Below are 14,510 nucleotides of genomic sequence, written 5' to 3'. Positions count from 1 at the left end.
CATTGAAATGGCATGAAGGAATCAAGCGTGATGTAAAATGAAATTGTCTCCCACTGGTACACTGTAAAACCAGAAATGTTTGCGTGCGTTTTAATTTTGCGAATTTCGCGAGAGCCAGAATTTGCAAAATTATAGTACATGCAGAAGTTCTTGTCTGCACTATATGAATTGAATGCCAGTGGTAATTTGAGAAAATTTCATGCTGCGAAGGCCGTCGTCACCAATTCACAAAAATTTCATGCCGCGAAAATATCTTGCTTTACAGTGTGTCAATTCAAGTGATTTATTCATTTTATCTGATATATTGATTTTTCTGCATGCTCAAGGCATCTCTGAGTGATACATTTGATGAAGATGCTAGATTTTATCTGCAACTGCTACATAATGCCATGGATATGACATTGCTGATTCCAGGAGTAATGTGTATATTAATCATTACTTCCATGGACAATGAGTTTTTGCTTGATGGACAAGTAGAATCAGAATCAAGTCCTTTGCAAACAGTGGACATCTCCAGTGGGTTAAGATTGGGTGATATTTCGTTTCAGGCTGTCGCCTGTGTCTTTGCAGACAACACAGCAACACACCTTTGCCTTTATACATGTATTTCATAAAGACATTTGCAGTTATTGTGCAGTAGAATACCCGTAACTGTCACAGTCATAACTAAACCATGTAATACTTGTTATTGGTTATGGTCAGGTTACTGCCATGGTAACTGCATTTCAAAGCAAAGGGAGAAGAAATCAGATTGTTCTCTACAACATGCATTTAAAAGTGTGCACTGTGAACTCTTTGTTCAAAGTTCTTAGGGAATAGAATTAGTGTCACTGTAAGATGCAAAGTGAAGAAACAGTACAAGATTTTACAAGAATAGAATGTTGCAGTATACAATGTTTGCAATCATTTATAAAGATAATGACATATATCTACAAATCTGTGTATACTAAAATGAGCACTAACTGGACTTTTAAACTGTTGAAGACGAGGCCCAAGTATACTCGGGCCTCTCGGGAAAGTGTCTATGGGAAGTGCGTGTTGTAGCAAAATCAGCCCGTCCTCAACGGGTTAACACTTTAGATGTTGTACTTCCTGAACCCGTTGCCCTCAGTAATCTAATGAGTCTTGCACAAAGTGAATTGGAATTTCAGACTTTGGGAAGTAATGGGTTAAATGTTTGACCAGTGTAATGCTCTGCCACATTGTGAGACTCAAACCTTGAAGAGTTTTCAACCATCTCTGCTCAGCCACAGGACCAGACATTCCCTCCTGTCCCGCCCCCACGGCCGTCAGCCAGCGAAGAGAACTTAATAGAAGGCAGTGAACAGGTGAGATACACCAGTATCAAATATATTTTCTGTGGTCTAGGGCAATTACCCCCTGGGCAATTACCCCTGACCCTGACCCTGGCCCTAATCTTAATCCTAATCCTGAACCTAATCCTAACCCTAGCCCAAACTCTAACCCTAACCCTAATTCTAACCCTAATCCTTACTCTAATCTTACCACTACCCAGTAATAATGGAGAGGATTAGCAATCTGCTGATTCCCTCACACTGCTGGGAGTCTAAACAGAGAACTGTAAGAAGAGGGAGAAGTGGGGTCATTGACATCCGTGTACTAAAGAACAACACAGGCCTTGATAACAATAGTGAACTGAGTACATCCATAGACAAGTACGGAGGTGCAACTACACGTATGTGCACAATGTTCATGTGTGTGATGATGGAACCCGAGATGGCATAGGCTGAAGTCAGTGCATGCCCTAGAATAAGTAGTAGTACTTGTAGTGTAGTAGTTACACATACAAATTTTTTTGTAGTTAGTACTGTTTCAGTAACATGAGTTTTAGTTTTATTCCAGATGCATTGTATAAATCCGCAGTCAAAGAAATTATATGTATATGCATGTTAGACACACTAAAGCACATATACTACTTTTATTCATAACGTCACTTTACTAGACGCTGTAAATGTGTCAACATTTCACCACTGCTGCAAATGTATTGATGCAAAATCGCTCACCATACGGCCATATTTTTCTTGCACAGTTATCACCAGACAGCTTGAGCAACAAGGGGCGGCACGCTTCGGGCGACCCAGATGCCGCGGAGAGGAAACGAGAGCAGTTCTCCAAGGAGAGGACGAGGCATATGTCGGCTCCAGTTCCCCTTGGTGTAGCAGAGTGAGTAACCTCTCCCTTTCTTTCTCCAGGAACCTACAGTGCTGCTCGTGACAGTGATGTTTTGTGTGTTTGGATTAATTTTACGTGACCACTGTTCAAGGCATTATTTACCATTTGCAGATGAAACAAAAACCCAGCTGTAGTGCTTCAAAATAGTTCTAAAATGTGAGTTAGTGATAGACACAACCAAGGTAAAAATTTGAATCAGTATTATCAGTGTTAAGTATTGTTTCATATACAAAGTGTAAACAATAGTTATAATAAGAATGTTTATAGACTAAACCATCTACCTTTATGGTTTATTGAGGAAAACAGTGATAGGTCATTATATTTTGGGCTTTATTGCAAAATTGATGTGATGATGACAAAGGTGATGATGGTATGAGGAAGATGATGGTGATAATGAAGGTGATGTCGTGATGATGATGGTAGCCATGGTGATGATGATGATGATGGTGATCGTGATCATGATGGTGATGGTGATGATGATAATGGTGATGATGATGGTGATGATGATGATGATGATGGTGATGATGATGGTGATGGTGATGGTAGCGATGGTGATGATGATGATGATGGTGATGGTGATGATGATGGTAATGGTGATGATGATAATGGTGATGATGTTGGTGATGATGATGATGATGATGGTGATGATGATGGTGATGGTGATGGTGATGGTGATGGTGATGGTGATGGTGATGGTGATGGGGATGATGATGGTGATGATGGTGATGATGGTGATGGTGATGGTGATGGTGATGGTGATGGTGATGGTGACACATGTAATGATGGGGATGATGATGGTGATGATGGTGATGATGGTGATGATGATGGTGATGATGGTGATGGTGATGATGAAGATGATGATTGTAATGATGAAGGTGATGATGATGTTACTGCTTGTGATGATGGAGAATATCAGATGATGATGACATTGATGATGAAGATGAAGATGATTGTGATGATGATGGTGATGGTGATAGGGATGATAATGATGATGATGATGATGGTGATAATGATGATGATGGAGATGATAATGATGGTGAAGATGATGGTAATGATGATGATGATGATGATGGCAATGGAATGATAGTAGTGATGATACAATACCTTGTTACTAGTATACCAACTGAAAACTCAATAGACCTCTAGAGGAATAGAGACCAATGATCAGTGCAAAGAGGATGATAGAGGGAAGTGGAGTAAATTGGGAGGATGAAGTTGGACAAAAAAGAACAAGAAAAAAAGTAAATAGAGCCATGAAAGGAAATAGATAAAGAAGATAACAAGGAGCAGAAGGAGAAGAAAGCAAAGAATGGAGAGGGAGAGTGTAGATACATTGTACACTGTATATGAAAGCAGACTCCCTGCCACGTCAAAGTATGGCATGCAAGCGGAGGATAAAGTACTTTCATTATGTACAGTGTAGTAGTACAGGAAGGTAACATTAATCATGTTTGGGTACAATGAAGGTGCCATTACTTGAAGAGTGTGTCCATGTTTTTATGGCTCATTGCCATTTTCACGTGGTTACTCTCACGCGACTGGTCTCTTTATGGTCTTCAGCAGTAGATTTCTCTTTGCATGAGAGTATACCAAAAGTAAGGTCTTATTATTCATCTTGTTTATCAATGAAAGAAATGACCAATAGATACTTCTCTCATACTGCCTTTTTTGGTCCAGACTGGGCCATTAGCTCTAAACTGGCTCTGGTCTGGCTCTGATTAAGCCCCTGCTTTGGATTTGGGTCAGGCGTGCAATGTGTTCATCACTGAGAGAACTCAAGACTAGGTGTGCACAAGATCTGGGGCCCATTGCATAAAAGTTACTATTATGGTAACTTTGCCATCCAGTGGTAACTTCCATGGAATTCTTGATTTTGATTGGCTGTTGAGTATTGTTGCCATGGTAGTTACCATTGGATGGCAAAGTTACCACAATAGTAACTTTTGTGCAACAGGCCCTTGATATCACCAGAGTCTGATCAAATTCCATCCGGAGATAAATCAATTGAATCTTTCTTCCTCATTCAAGCTTGTATAAAAAGGAAAGAATAAATAAGATGTAATTTAAATTATATATATGTAAGCTAATATGTGAATGTGGCTACAGATACATCATGTGATATGCAATTTATGAATTGATCAATAGATTGATACATGTTGATAAACTGAATACATAACAAAATAGGTTCTTTGCTTTGCCAACTTTGTAATATCTTGCCAGACGGGGAAAAAGTGTTCCTAAATATACCGGTAACCAGATTCTGTAGAGTTGAAGCAAGAAATTGAAAAGCAAAAATGGTAGATTTCTTTGTTTTACGTTATTTCAAGTAAATTGTGACTGAGAAATAAAAAAAAGCAAACAAAACAACCTTTGTATGAATTTTGGAAGTGGTGCGGGATTAGAATAGATAACACTAAGATACTCACTGTAATCAAAGCAGACAGAGGACGATTTACTTCCCAAAACTCTACTCTGGTTTTTCCATCCATTGTGCCATCCTCTGTCACTTCTGCCAAAATATCAAAACATTTATAATTTGTAATGAATTTTTTATAATGGATTATAATATATTGCGAGAGAACTGTCGTCACCACAAAGGTCGGCTTTCCTAAATCTGCACATCATTTTTAATAGCAACTTTAAAGATCTCCTCTACTAACCGTATTTATTCCTCTCCCCCTAAGGATACCGGGGGCATTATTGAAGATTGTGGAGTATGATTATCAAGGCTGATACTTAATTAATGTTTCCTCCTCCCAAGATTTAAAGTAGTAATGAGGGAAAGGACACTAATGTATGCTGCCTACTCTAAACTTTGCCCTTGTTATGCATTGCAAACAGCTCACCTCCACCTCTTTTGTCCCTCTGCCTCTTGACCCCCCCCCCCCCCCCCCCCCCACCCATCCAGGCTGCGGACGGGAAACAAGAAGTCTGTGCAGGCGCGGATTCGCCAGGAGAAGGAGGAGAACACGAAGCTCTCCCGACACAACGGCGAGATGCAGCAGGAGCTGCGAGCGCTGACCGACCAACGTCTTGCCCTGGAGATACAGCTGGAGAGGTTACGACCCTTCTCCAACACGGCCAGCTAGCTGGTCCCTCCCCCTCCGCCCTGTCTCCGAAACCCCCCCCCCCCCTTCCAAGCCCCCACCCGGAGCTCCCCCACAAGCCTGACTACTGGAGATAGCTGAAACTCACTCTCAAGGGGCTGCTATGTCATGGCTGGACTGTGTCGACGCTGGGTAATCCCGTAGATGCATGAGCACAGTGTCTGAGGATCTGTACAGTTGTACATGGAGAACCACAGGCATTAACAGCTGTGACTAACTCAAGAATGGTCTCTTTCACTGAGGAAACAAATCTGTACTTTTTTGTCATCATGGGTGCATCCATGGAAGGCCAGTAACCACACTCTTGCAGCAACAAGTAGCATCACGTAGTTGCTGGATGTTGCTGTGCATTATACCTACGTACGTACCCTGAGCCGTAACATAAAGCCCTCTCTTTATAACATTTGCTCATTTGTAGAAGTCGCTTTATTGTAATGAAATAATTATCTAAATTACACGTAACTGTGATGCTAAAAAGAGACTAAATACCGACCTGTCATACATGGGATATTTGCTTCTTCTTGTTCAAAATTCGCTTTGTTAATAGTGAAATTTTGTTGTGGAGACATGCATTCAAGTGTACACATTCTGCTGAATATTACAGTTGTACACAGGCTTTCTTTACGAAATTGTAAAAATGCATAGTTTGCATGCTTTGGTAATGTGCTTTCCACAATTTGAGCTTTCCCCATTTTGGTTGTAGTATGGGACACGGGATGGTGGATGGTTTTGGGTCAGAATTATCGAAGGTCAGTAGGAAAAAGGGGTCGATAACTTTATTTCATGGTATATTAGTAGGTGATACTTGCTCTCGTTGGTTTGCTCTTCACTGTAACGATCAGATCATTCTCGTGTGTGTTTATTTGTGCAGCAGTCAGCTTTGGACGTTGATCACTTTGCCTTTCTGTGGGTGTGGATGTGTATGTGTGTGGGTGTGTGTGTGTGTGGGAGTGTGTGTGTTTGTTTGTTTGTTTGTGTACTGAGGCTTTGTATCGTTTTCTGGCAAAGGTTCACCAATTTCCTTTCACAGCTCAAACGTTGAACCATAAACTGTGATATTTTTATGGCAGGACACAGAAAATCTGTGGAATCCAAGCAAGGTCTAGGGTGTTCTGCTGAATATGAAAGGTGTACACATGTTTTACAACCTTTGCAAAATTGTTGATGCAAAGTTGCATGCTTTGTTTAAAAGTTCTTTCCACAGCTCAAGCTTTCCTCGTTCAGTTGCAGAAGGGTCAACTCTCAAGCCCGCCGCACACTATACGACTCACGACTATACGACCTTATATCGCATATAAGACCATAAGACCAGGTCGTACGGCCTGGCAATGCACACTATACGACCTGACCTTACAACTAGTCTTATGACCGTTCTGGCTTCAGTAGGTCACCAATGAGTATACAAGCGCACACAGTGTGCATTGCATGCACTTCTATACTCTTTGCATAATGCTGTATCATGATTGGCTTAAAGCCCACGACCGGTCGTGGAAATTAAGCATGTCAAATCTCTACGACTGGCGCAAAGACCCAGTCGTACGACTGAAAACTGGCAAGACTGGTGATGTCACACTTCCGGTCTTGAGGTCGTACGACCTGTTGGATCGTATAATGTGCAGCGGGCTTTAGTTACTGATTCAAAATTAGTTTGAAGCTACAAGAAATGTTTCCATTAGGCTTTGCCAGCTCTGCTGAGTTAGGTCTTCTCCTTTAAGCATTCCTTATTGTGCCCTGTGTACTATTTTGACATCAAGCACCACAAGCATGCATTATGCATACACAAAGAACCAGATAGTCTGTTTAAATGTCCAGTACAACTCAGCAACAACAGTTATTTAATAATTAATTTTTCATGAATTTCCCGACAATTCTGCGAGTGGTTAAATTCGTGATCATGGAGAACAGTAATGTATAGAGTCGTTCATGTGTGCTCGTCACTTTGACATTGGTAGCAGAGTTGATACTTTCATGTGTTTTTAAATTCCTGAATAGCACCCTACTCGCAAAATTTGCAAAAATAAAACCCTCACAAACGTATGGCGTGTACAGTATTAGAGCGCACATCTTAATACTCCACACTAAATATGACTTTGACAGCCAGAGAAGTATATGTGCCTCTAAAAGTGAATATTCAATCTAAATCCACGAGAAAGACATACTAACTGTGCAACAGGATAAAGCAATATTTCTAGATATTCTCCTCTTCACTCCCTCCCTCTGAAATACAACACATACACAATATATGAATGTACATGAGTGATTCATGAAAACACTAGAAGTACAATACTGTATCATCCACCCCTAATCACCCAACTGCTCGTACTGCATGGTTACAAGATTCTCGCATGCAGCAGAAAACGAGCCATTTTTAGCAGACACATGTAGTTGTGAACAATTTTGTACGATTGTATGTAATTGACAATTTTTCTGCCTTGATTTTTAAACTGGCACAAGAAGGTGCAGGCAATGAACTTGACTCGTATGCAGCACACTTCTTTTAATATTAGTTTTCTGTCTTCCTTTTTTTTTTCTTTCTCTCTCTCTCTCCCTTTTGTTTTGTTGTTTGTATTTATCATTGGTTTCACATCTATGTCTGTGAACCAAAATTTGTAGATTTCTGTCACTGCTTTTTCCCCTTCAAATTTTCTTGGAAATTTTGATGCCAACTCTCGCGAACTGTACCATACCATTAGAACGTCAAGATTGTGTTTACCGATTCCATGACTGTATGCCCCACATCATTAACTTTTCTGTTGTGTGATTACTATGTGTAAAACAGATAAAACAATGTACATGCAACCTATGTACATGACAGACTATATATATAATTCATGTGCCTGTACAACAAGTGTAGGTGTTGCAGTAGACGATATTATATCAGTCATGAATAAAACACAATATCGCATGATAACTGATACGATAAATACTTGTACCCATGAAACTGAATCATATTAAGTTATATTGATATTTTATGCTAGCAATGAATCTGCATTACAACAACCAAAATGACAATTCAAGACTGTTTATCACATAGTAACTTTCTCTTCTCATCATTATTATTTCTTGTCTCATTATGTGAGAACCCTTGTGGAATTATTCTGTGAAAATAAAGAATTCTGGGGAGACGATATACGTAGAATATGTAAAATCATTGTTATACAGTCATAATTGGCATAAACCGCCGTGCCGCTCAGTTTATCAGCTCACATTTGACGACAACAACAAAAGCAACAAGGATATAATGTATCTATGAACAAGTCACAGTACTTTTGTTTTGGGTTGTACTTCAGGCATACATATAATTCTAGCCATGATTAATTCCTTCATAGGAAAGCAGATAACTTAAAGGCAATTTGGGCAGTGGCCTCACATATAGGGCCCCCTTTTCCACTTGTAAAGCAGTAAGAGGTGATCTGACCATTGCCCTTTCAGTAGAGGTGAAAGCACTTTTATAAAATGTGAAATGCACTGTGCAATCTCCACTCATAACTTTTGGACAATGAGAGAGAGGCTGGTATGTATGTAAGTTTTATCTTTTGTTTGTTCGGGTATTTGTTTGTTTGATTTCTTTCTCTTTTTTTTTTGTCTCAGAAGTATGAGCAAGAGTCAGCAGTGTTAAAGAGAAGTATTAAGAATAGAATGTAACAAATACAAATGTATGTCCAAGGCATGAAGTGTATTATCTGTTTTATAGTGTTACGTGTATATTCATTTGTGTTGAATGTGATGTGTTGTTCATCCAAAGGCCATTAAGTTTTACAGCCCTTCTCCACCTGTTTTGTTGTTATCATTGTTGTGTTTTCTTTTCCTGTACCTACTGCTTATTAATTTAATTGCATGGATAATTTTCTAGACATAGCGAGATAAAGACGTAGTGCTAGTATACATGTTCCATCGCTGTCCGTTCTAGTCCTTTTTTAAATTGCAAACACTGCTGGTGCTTAAGCTTATGTACATGTATTCCAAGTATACACTGGAAATGAATCCTGAACTAGGTAAATGCAACAGTCCAAAAGACATATGAATGTTCTATCAACACACAGTAGACTCCCATTATAACGAAGTCCTCGGGAATGGCAGTCTTCTTTCGTTATATTGATATTTTATTTTAACCGAACAAATACAAAGTAAACAATAAAAATACATAGAGTGGATAATGTTGCGGCCTGAATATTTTTTGATACTTCGTTGTAACCAGAATTTCATTATAACTATGTTCATTATAACAGGAATACACTATACCTATGTCCTGTAACAAGATGGTTCATTTGAAAACAACAACAACAAATGCTTTTCATGGGCTGTTTTCGTTTTAAACTTAATGTTAGGGAGAGATTGTAGGTACACAACCAGTACACAACAAGCTAAGTTTTCTGATGTGTGACTCTGTTCTCCTTTACACCCCTTACATCCCCACCCTCTTTACCATCCCCCCCCCCTTCATGGCCATGTCATACATACGTACATGTATATCACTCTCAAAGCTATTTTGTGTCATAATTGTAGCACCCGTTGTAGGTACCACGTTGTATAGAGGTTGTATAGAGGTTGTATACAACGTATGATAGGCTATGGGTGGGTCCACTGGGCAGGGTAAAGAATACTGACTAGCAATTATCATTGATCATGAAAATAAGAAGGTTGATTTTCATGATGAGAGGCATGGCAAAGAATTAAATTAACAATATAGATAGAAAAGGGGAAGGAAAAAGAGATAGACAGACAGAAAAAGGTGTGCAGCTTTGTGTATCAAAAAAGTAATGTTGAATCTCAAATATTATATTTACTGTACTTGATTGTTTTTTTCTCCATTTACCATCCTTATGATTGTTATCAGTTATTATTTAGTCATGTTATCAACTTGGAGATAGATTTACTGAATGGCGATGCCTTCTTGGATACAGTAAATGTATTTGTATTTTGTTTCCATCAGATTACAATGTAGAGTTCATTTCTCCTTAAATATCACAAGGTATGTCACTGAATTATGCATGATACGTATACACTGTAGGATATTCTCGTGATTATTTCCTGCATTTTAGACTGGCCTGCTTTGATAGGACCTGTACACAGAGGCATTCAAGAGGGGTTGGACATTGGTTTAGCTGCAATTTTGACTTTAATAGCAAAATGTAGAAATCATGGCTTTGTTTTCCAACGGTTCTATGGCTCCAGGGATATTCTGATGGACTTAGAGGCATTATTCTGACACCTTTTCCTTTTAAATTCTTTTTTTTTTTTTTGGTTGTTGTTGCATAAAGTCATCTCCCCGTATCTCATGAATGTGTAACACCTTTTACAAACTGTTGCTTAGCTTTAACTCCGTCATAACAAAGGAGTCTTCTTCCTGACAAATCAGCCTGCTGTCTTTGTGTAATTTCTTTGGGAGCCTGCTCTTCTCAAGAAAAAAAATGTAGTAACTGTTGTACATCGCAGTTGGGGCAACAAAACCTCATATCTCAACAATGCCACATATTCAGGAGAGCAAAAAACAGACAAACAAACAAACATGGCAGCTAGAGCACTGTAACAAATGGGATTGCCTTTCCTTTGACCTGCTGTGGTAACTTCTTTTGGGGGCATCTAAGACATCTAGGATTTGGACAAGACATCACATATCTGATGATCTAACAGTAAATCCCCAAAAGTGATTTTCAGCAATATTTGAGATATAAGGTCCTTGTCACCCCAGCGATGATGACATACGTCTTTGCCCGCATACGTGCAGTGCAGTTGGTTCAATCTGTAGGCCGTCTCGTTTCCAGTATGATGTAGAGTCTAGAATATAGGCAAAGTTCAGTTTGCACAGATTCAGATTGAAAGTATCTTGTGTTGGCAACAAAGTAGAGGCCTACTCAAAGATTTCCTGCTTACTCTTATGTTAATGAAATGTTCGAGATTATTTCCTCATTCAAATTTCCTGTTAGCCAATATTCCTTGTTCCATTTACGTGCAATTTGTTCTTATATTGTTATGTCTGGGTCAATGACTGGATCTGTTTCGGTGATTTAATGCATTCAAGAATTGGGGTATCTCTCATATATCCTCAACAATGTTAATGGCTATTGTATGACTCTAATGAGGAAGTGTCATTGATAAGAAATTATGTGTATGTTAAGCCTATGGTATATAATTGAAAGCAACTAGAATGTTGTTGTTTCCTTCGCCATAAAGGCACACACTCAGTAAGTTGGTGCGCAAACTATCAAAAGAATTACATTTTATTCTTTGTGTCTCCAATGCAATGCACTTTTTAAAATCTTTATTTTATTGCCATTGTTGTGCACCACGTTGCCTTCATTGAGTTGTATGTTTGCGCCTGTGTATGTATGCGTGTGTGTATGTGTGTGTGTGGGTGTGGGTGAGTGTGTGTGTGGGTGTGTGTGGATGGTTGTTTAGGGTATGCTTGAAGGGGCTACCTGCTACGGAATGTTCGGTTCATTCTCAGCCAATTTGTTAGCCATGGTTGAACTTAATATCTACAGCAAACTTGTGTATTTAAACTGCTCTCTCTCTCTCTCCGCATTATTCACTGTGGTTGATGGCAAACTCTCCTGCAAGTGTGAGCCTTAGGGCACATTTACACAGAGCACGGGAACGGCAATGGTCCAGTTTTTTGCTATGATGCACCAGAAGGAACCAAGTATAATTTTTTTTTTTCTTTTAATCAGTAATTTGGTACAAAATCACCCAAAATGTTATTCTTATGTCAATATCAAGAGCAACAAAATTACCAGTGGGAGATTAATTTTGTATCAAAATTATTAGCGGGGAAGTGATATTTCAGTAGAACCAGACTTGGTTCCTTTTGGTGTTCCATTGGTAGCAAAAAAATGGACCATTGCCATTACCGTGCTTGGTGTAAATGGGCCTTAGAGTCATAGCTACCGCGTATGTACATGTATGTACCTTGTCTCCTAGATTCCGCAGGAGGCTTTCCAAACATTTTTGTACATGTATTTCGTGTCCTGGAGAGAGAATAGCAGTGTCCCTTGTTTGGGAATTACATTTGCAGATTGAGATGTATGTATCACACAGGTACACTGTATCTTTCTGATTGCTCTGTAGAATCTCCCTGATTTCAATGTGTAGAGGTGGCAGCCTGACATACAGCTGTATACATGTACAATTGTAAGCACGGCAGGTAATAGTGCATCAACTTCGTACATCTCTTATGTAGACATCCAATACTTACAGAACTTTATGACTCCAACGGCAATATGACAGATATTGGATATGCCCCCACTGTCATGGACTTTGTCAAGCACATTTTTCAGTGCGAATATTTGCTTATGATATTTCCCCAATTTGTATCCAGTTTGTTCCCAATGCTAGTAGCATTTGAGTAATGAGGGAAACATTGATGGGTTTAAAGTGGAATAACTTTGTTATACTGTTCAAAGAACCTGTCCAGTGCCCTGAAATATATGTGGTATTTCATGATGTTTACTCTTTTCCTTTTTTGTTGTGGTCCTTCCTTCCCCGCCCCGCCCCGCTGTAAAGTGTTGTTGATTTGATTTGTTACAAATTATGTGCTATGAAATGGCCCAAGATGTCCACCTGTGTTGCCGTGGTGACCGAGCATTTTTTCAAGACGACTTGTTTCATATCAATGTGACATTGTTCCATCTATATTGTATACAAATTAAGCGGAACAAAACTGTGTAAAGTACACTTTGACACTGTAAATTCATGTAGCTCTATTTATAATCATTACAATTACTATCATATTATGTTGATGTACAATGTATGTTCACCCCCATGTTATGCATATCTCCTATGTGGAAGAAGAATAAATCTGAAAACAAATTCAAAGACAAACATGGATTTCTTCTGTGCCATCTTTCAGAAGTTGTAAGATTATTATACAGTGTTGCAGTTTACATAATACTGTATTCAAGTTGAGCAGTTTCAGTGTAAATCAAAATGAAAAATTGATAAATGAGGATGAGTGGAGTTGACTAGTATGTATGATATATCTGACATATCATCAGGGGCAGATGACCCTTTTCTTGGCAATTTTTAATTTAAAAAAAAATATTTTTTGTCTATGTTAAATCCCCATAAGTGATGTTTTCCTGGCATCTAATGGCACAATAGAGATCATAAAAGGCAGTGCATAATAATGTCTGTTTTTTGTTTTTTGCTTTTAAAATCAAGTAACAGGTTGTGTGGGTCTGGACACATGATGGCATTTTTCTATGCACATCACTTTTTCACGTGGCAGCTGGGGGAGAAGGGGGGGGGGGGGGGAGATGGTGAAACCCAATTCCATTTTTGTTATGTATGTGGTATTTATCATAGTCATAATTTCAATAATGTTGCTTTTTATACTGCCAGTTGGGAACCATTGGAGAGGTTTAATTTTGCTCCATCTGATGATGGACTCATTTTAAAGAGTTTAAAGAGATCATATAGTTTTGGTTTAGACCTATTGCAACTTCAGGTTTCTAACATTCTTGGTGAGATAATGAGAAATCTCTTGTGAGATATCTATAAAAGAGCATGTAATTTCAAGAGGAATTCAACGTTTATTTGATGAAAATTGGTTTTGAAATGGCTGAGATGTCAAAAACAGAGCAATCCTAATTAAAGGTGGGACCCTCCACCTTTTACTACGTTCGCTTTGTTTTACCTTATTTCTGGATGTCTCAGCCATTCCCAAACCAATTTCCATCAAATAAACTTTGAATTTCTGTGTGAGTGGTATGCTCAGTACTATTTCATAAGTGATTTCTTGGTATCTCGCAAAAAGTTAGAATAACCAATCCTCATCTCCAGAGGGCGCTTAACCCTTTTTGGGATAAAACTCTTCAAACACTGTTGCATAAAATTCTCCCGATGGCTTTCCCCTGTCTCACGACAGGGAGGTGGATATACCCCCTGGTTCTGATTATTCCTGAAAAAAACAACAACAATAAAACAGTCTTCAATACCACCCTCAACAGCAGATAAAGTCAAGATAGGCAGTCCGAAGGTCACACTGAGACACGAAAAGGGCAATGTTCATAGAGAGAACAGAAAATGTCAATGGTAACAACGTAAATAAATGGACATCACGCATGCAGGGTTTCAGTTATAACAAATAAAGCTACTAAATGCTGTATACATTTCTTCCAGCATACAATTACTTTACTTTGTCCTGTGAATCAGGCATTCTCCGTGGTGAAATACTATGTCATACTATAGTAGCCAAGTGTGCTGTGTATG

The 14,510-nt window shown here is 38.9% G+C and overlaps 1 protein-coding gene across 1 annotated transcript in view; it reads left to right on the top strand.

The window, feature by feature from the left end:
• Positions 1 to 5,282, top strand: part of LOC139726870 (uncharacterized) — a 63,492-nt gene extending 58,210 nt beyond the window's left edge. The window contains exons 17-19 of the mRNA XM_071637864.1: positions 1,248 to 1,328; positions 2,051 to 2,184; positions 5,102 to 5,282. Of these exons, the coding sequence (XP_071493965.1) occupies positions 1,248 to 1,328; positions 2,051 to 2,184; positions 5,102 to 5,282 (396 nt within the window). The remainder of the gene's footprint in view (positions 1 to 1,247; positions 1,329 to 2,050; positions 2,185 to 5,101) is intronic.
• Positions 5,283 to 14,510: the final 9,228 nt, after the last annotated feature.

Source organism: Diadema antillarum, unplaced genomic scaffold (assembly GCF_040938485.1).
Source record: "Diadema antillarum isolate AM-2024a unplaced genomic scaffold, OU_Dant_1.0 seq00000103_RagTag, whole genome shotgun sequence".
NCBI lineage: Eukaryota > Metazoa > Echinodermata > Echinoidea > Diadematoida > Diadematidae > Diadema > Diadema antillarum.
The sequence above is the reverse complement of the archived record's forward strand: the minus strand, read 5'-3'. Positions and strand labels throughout refer to the sequence as shown.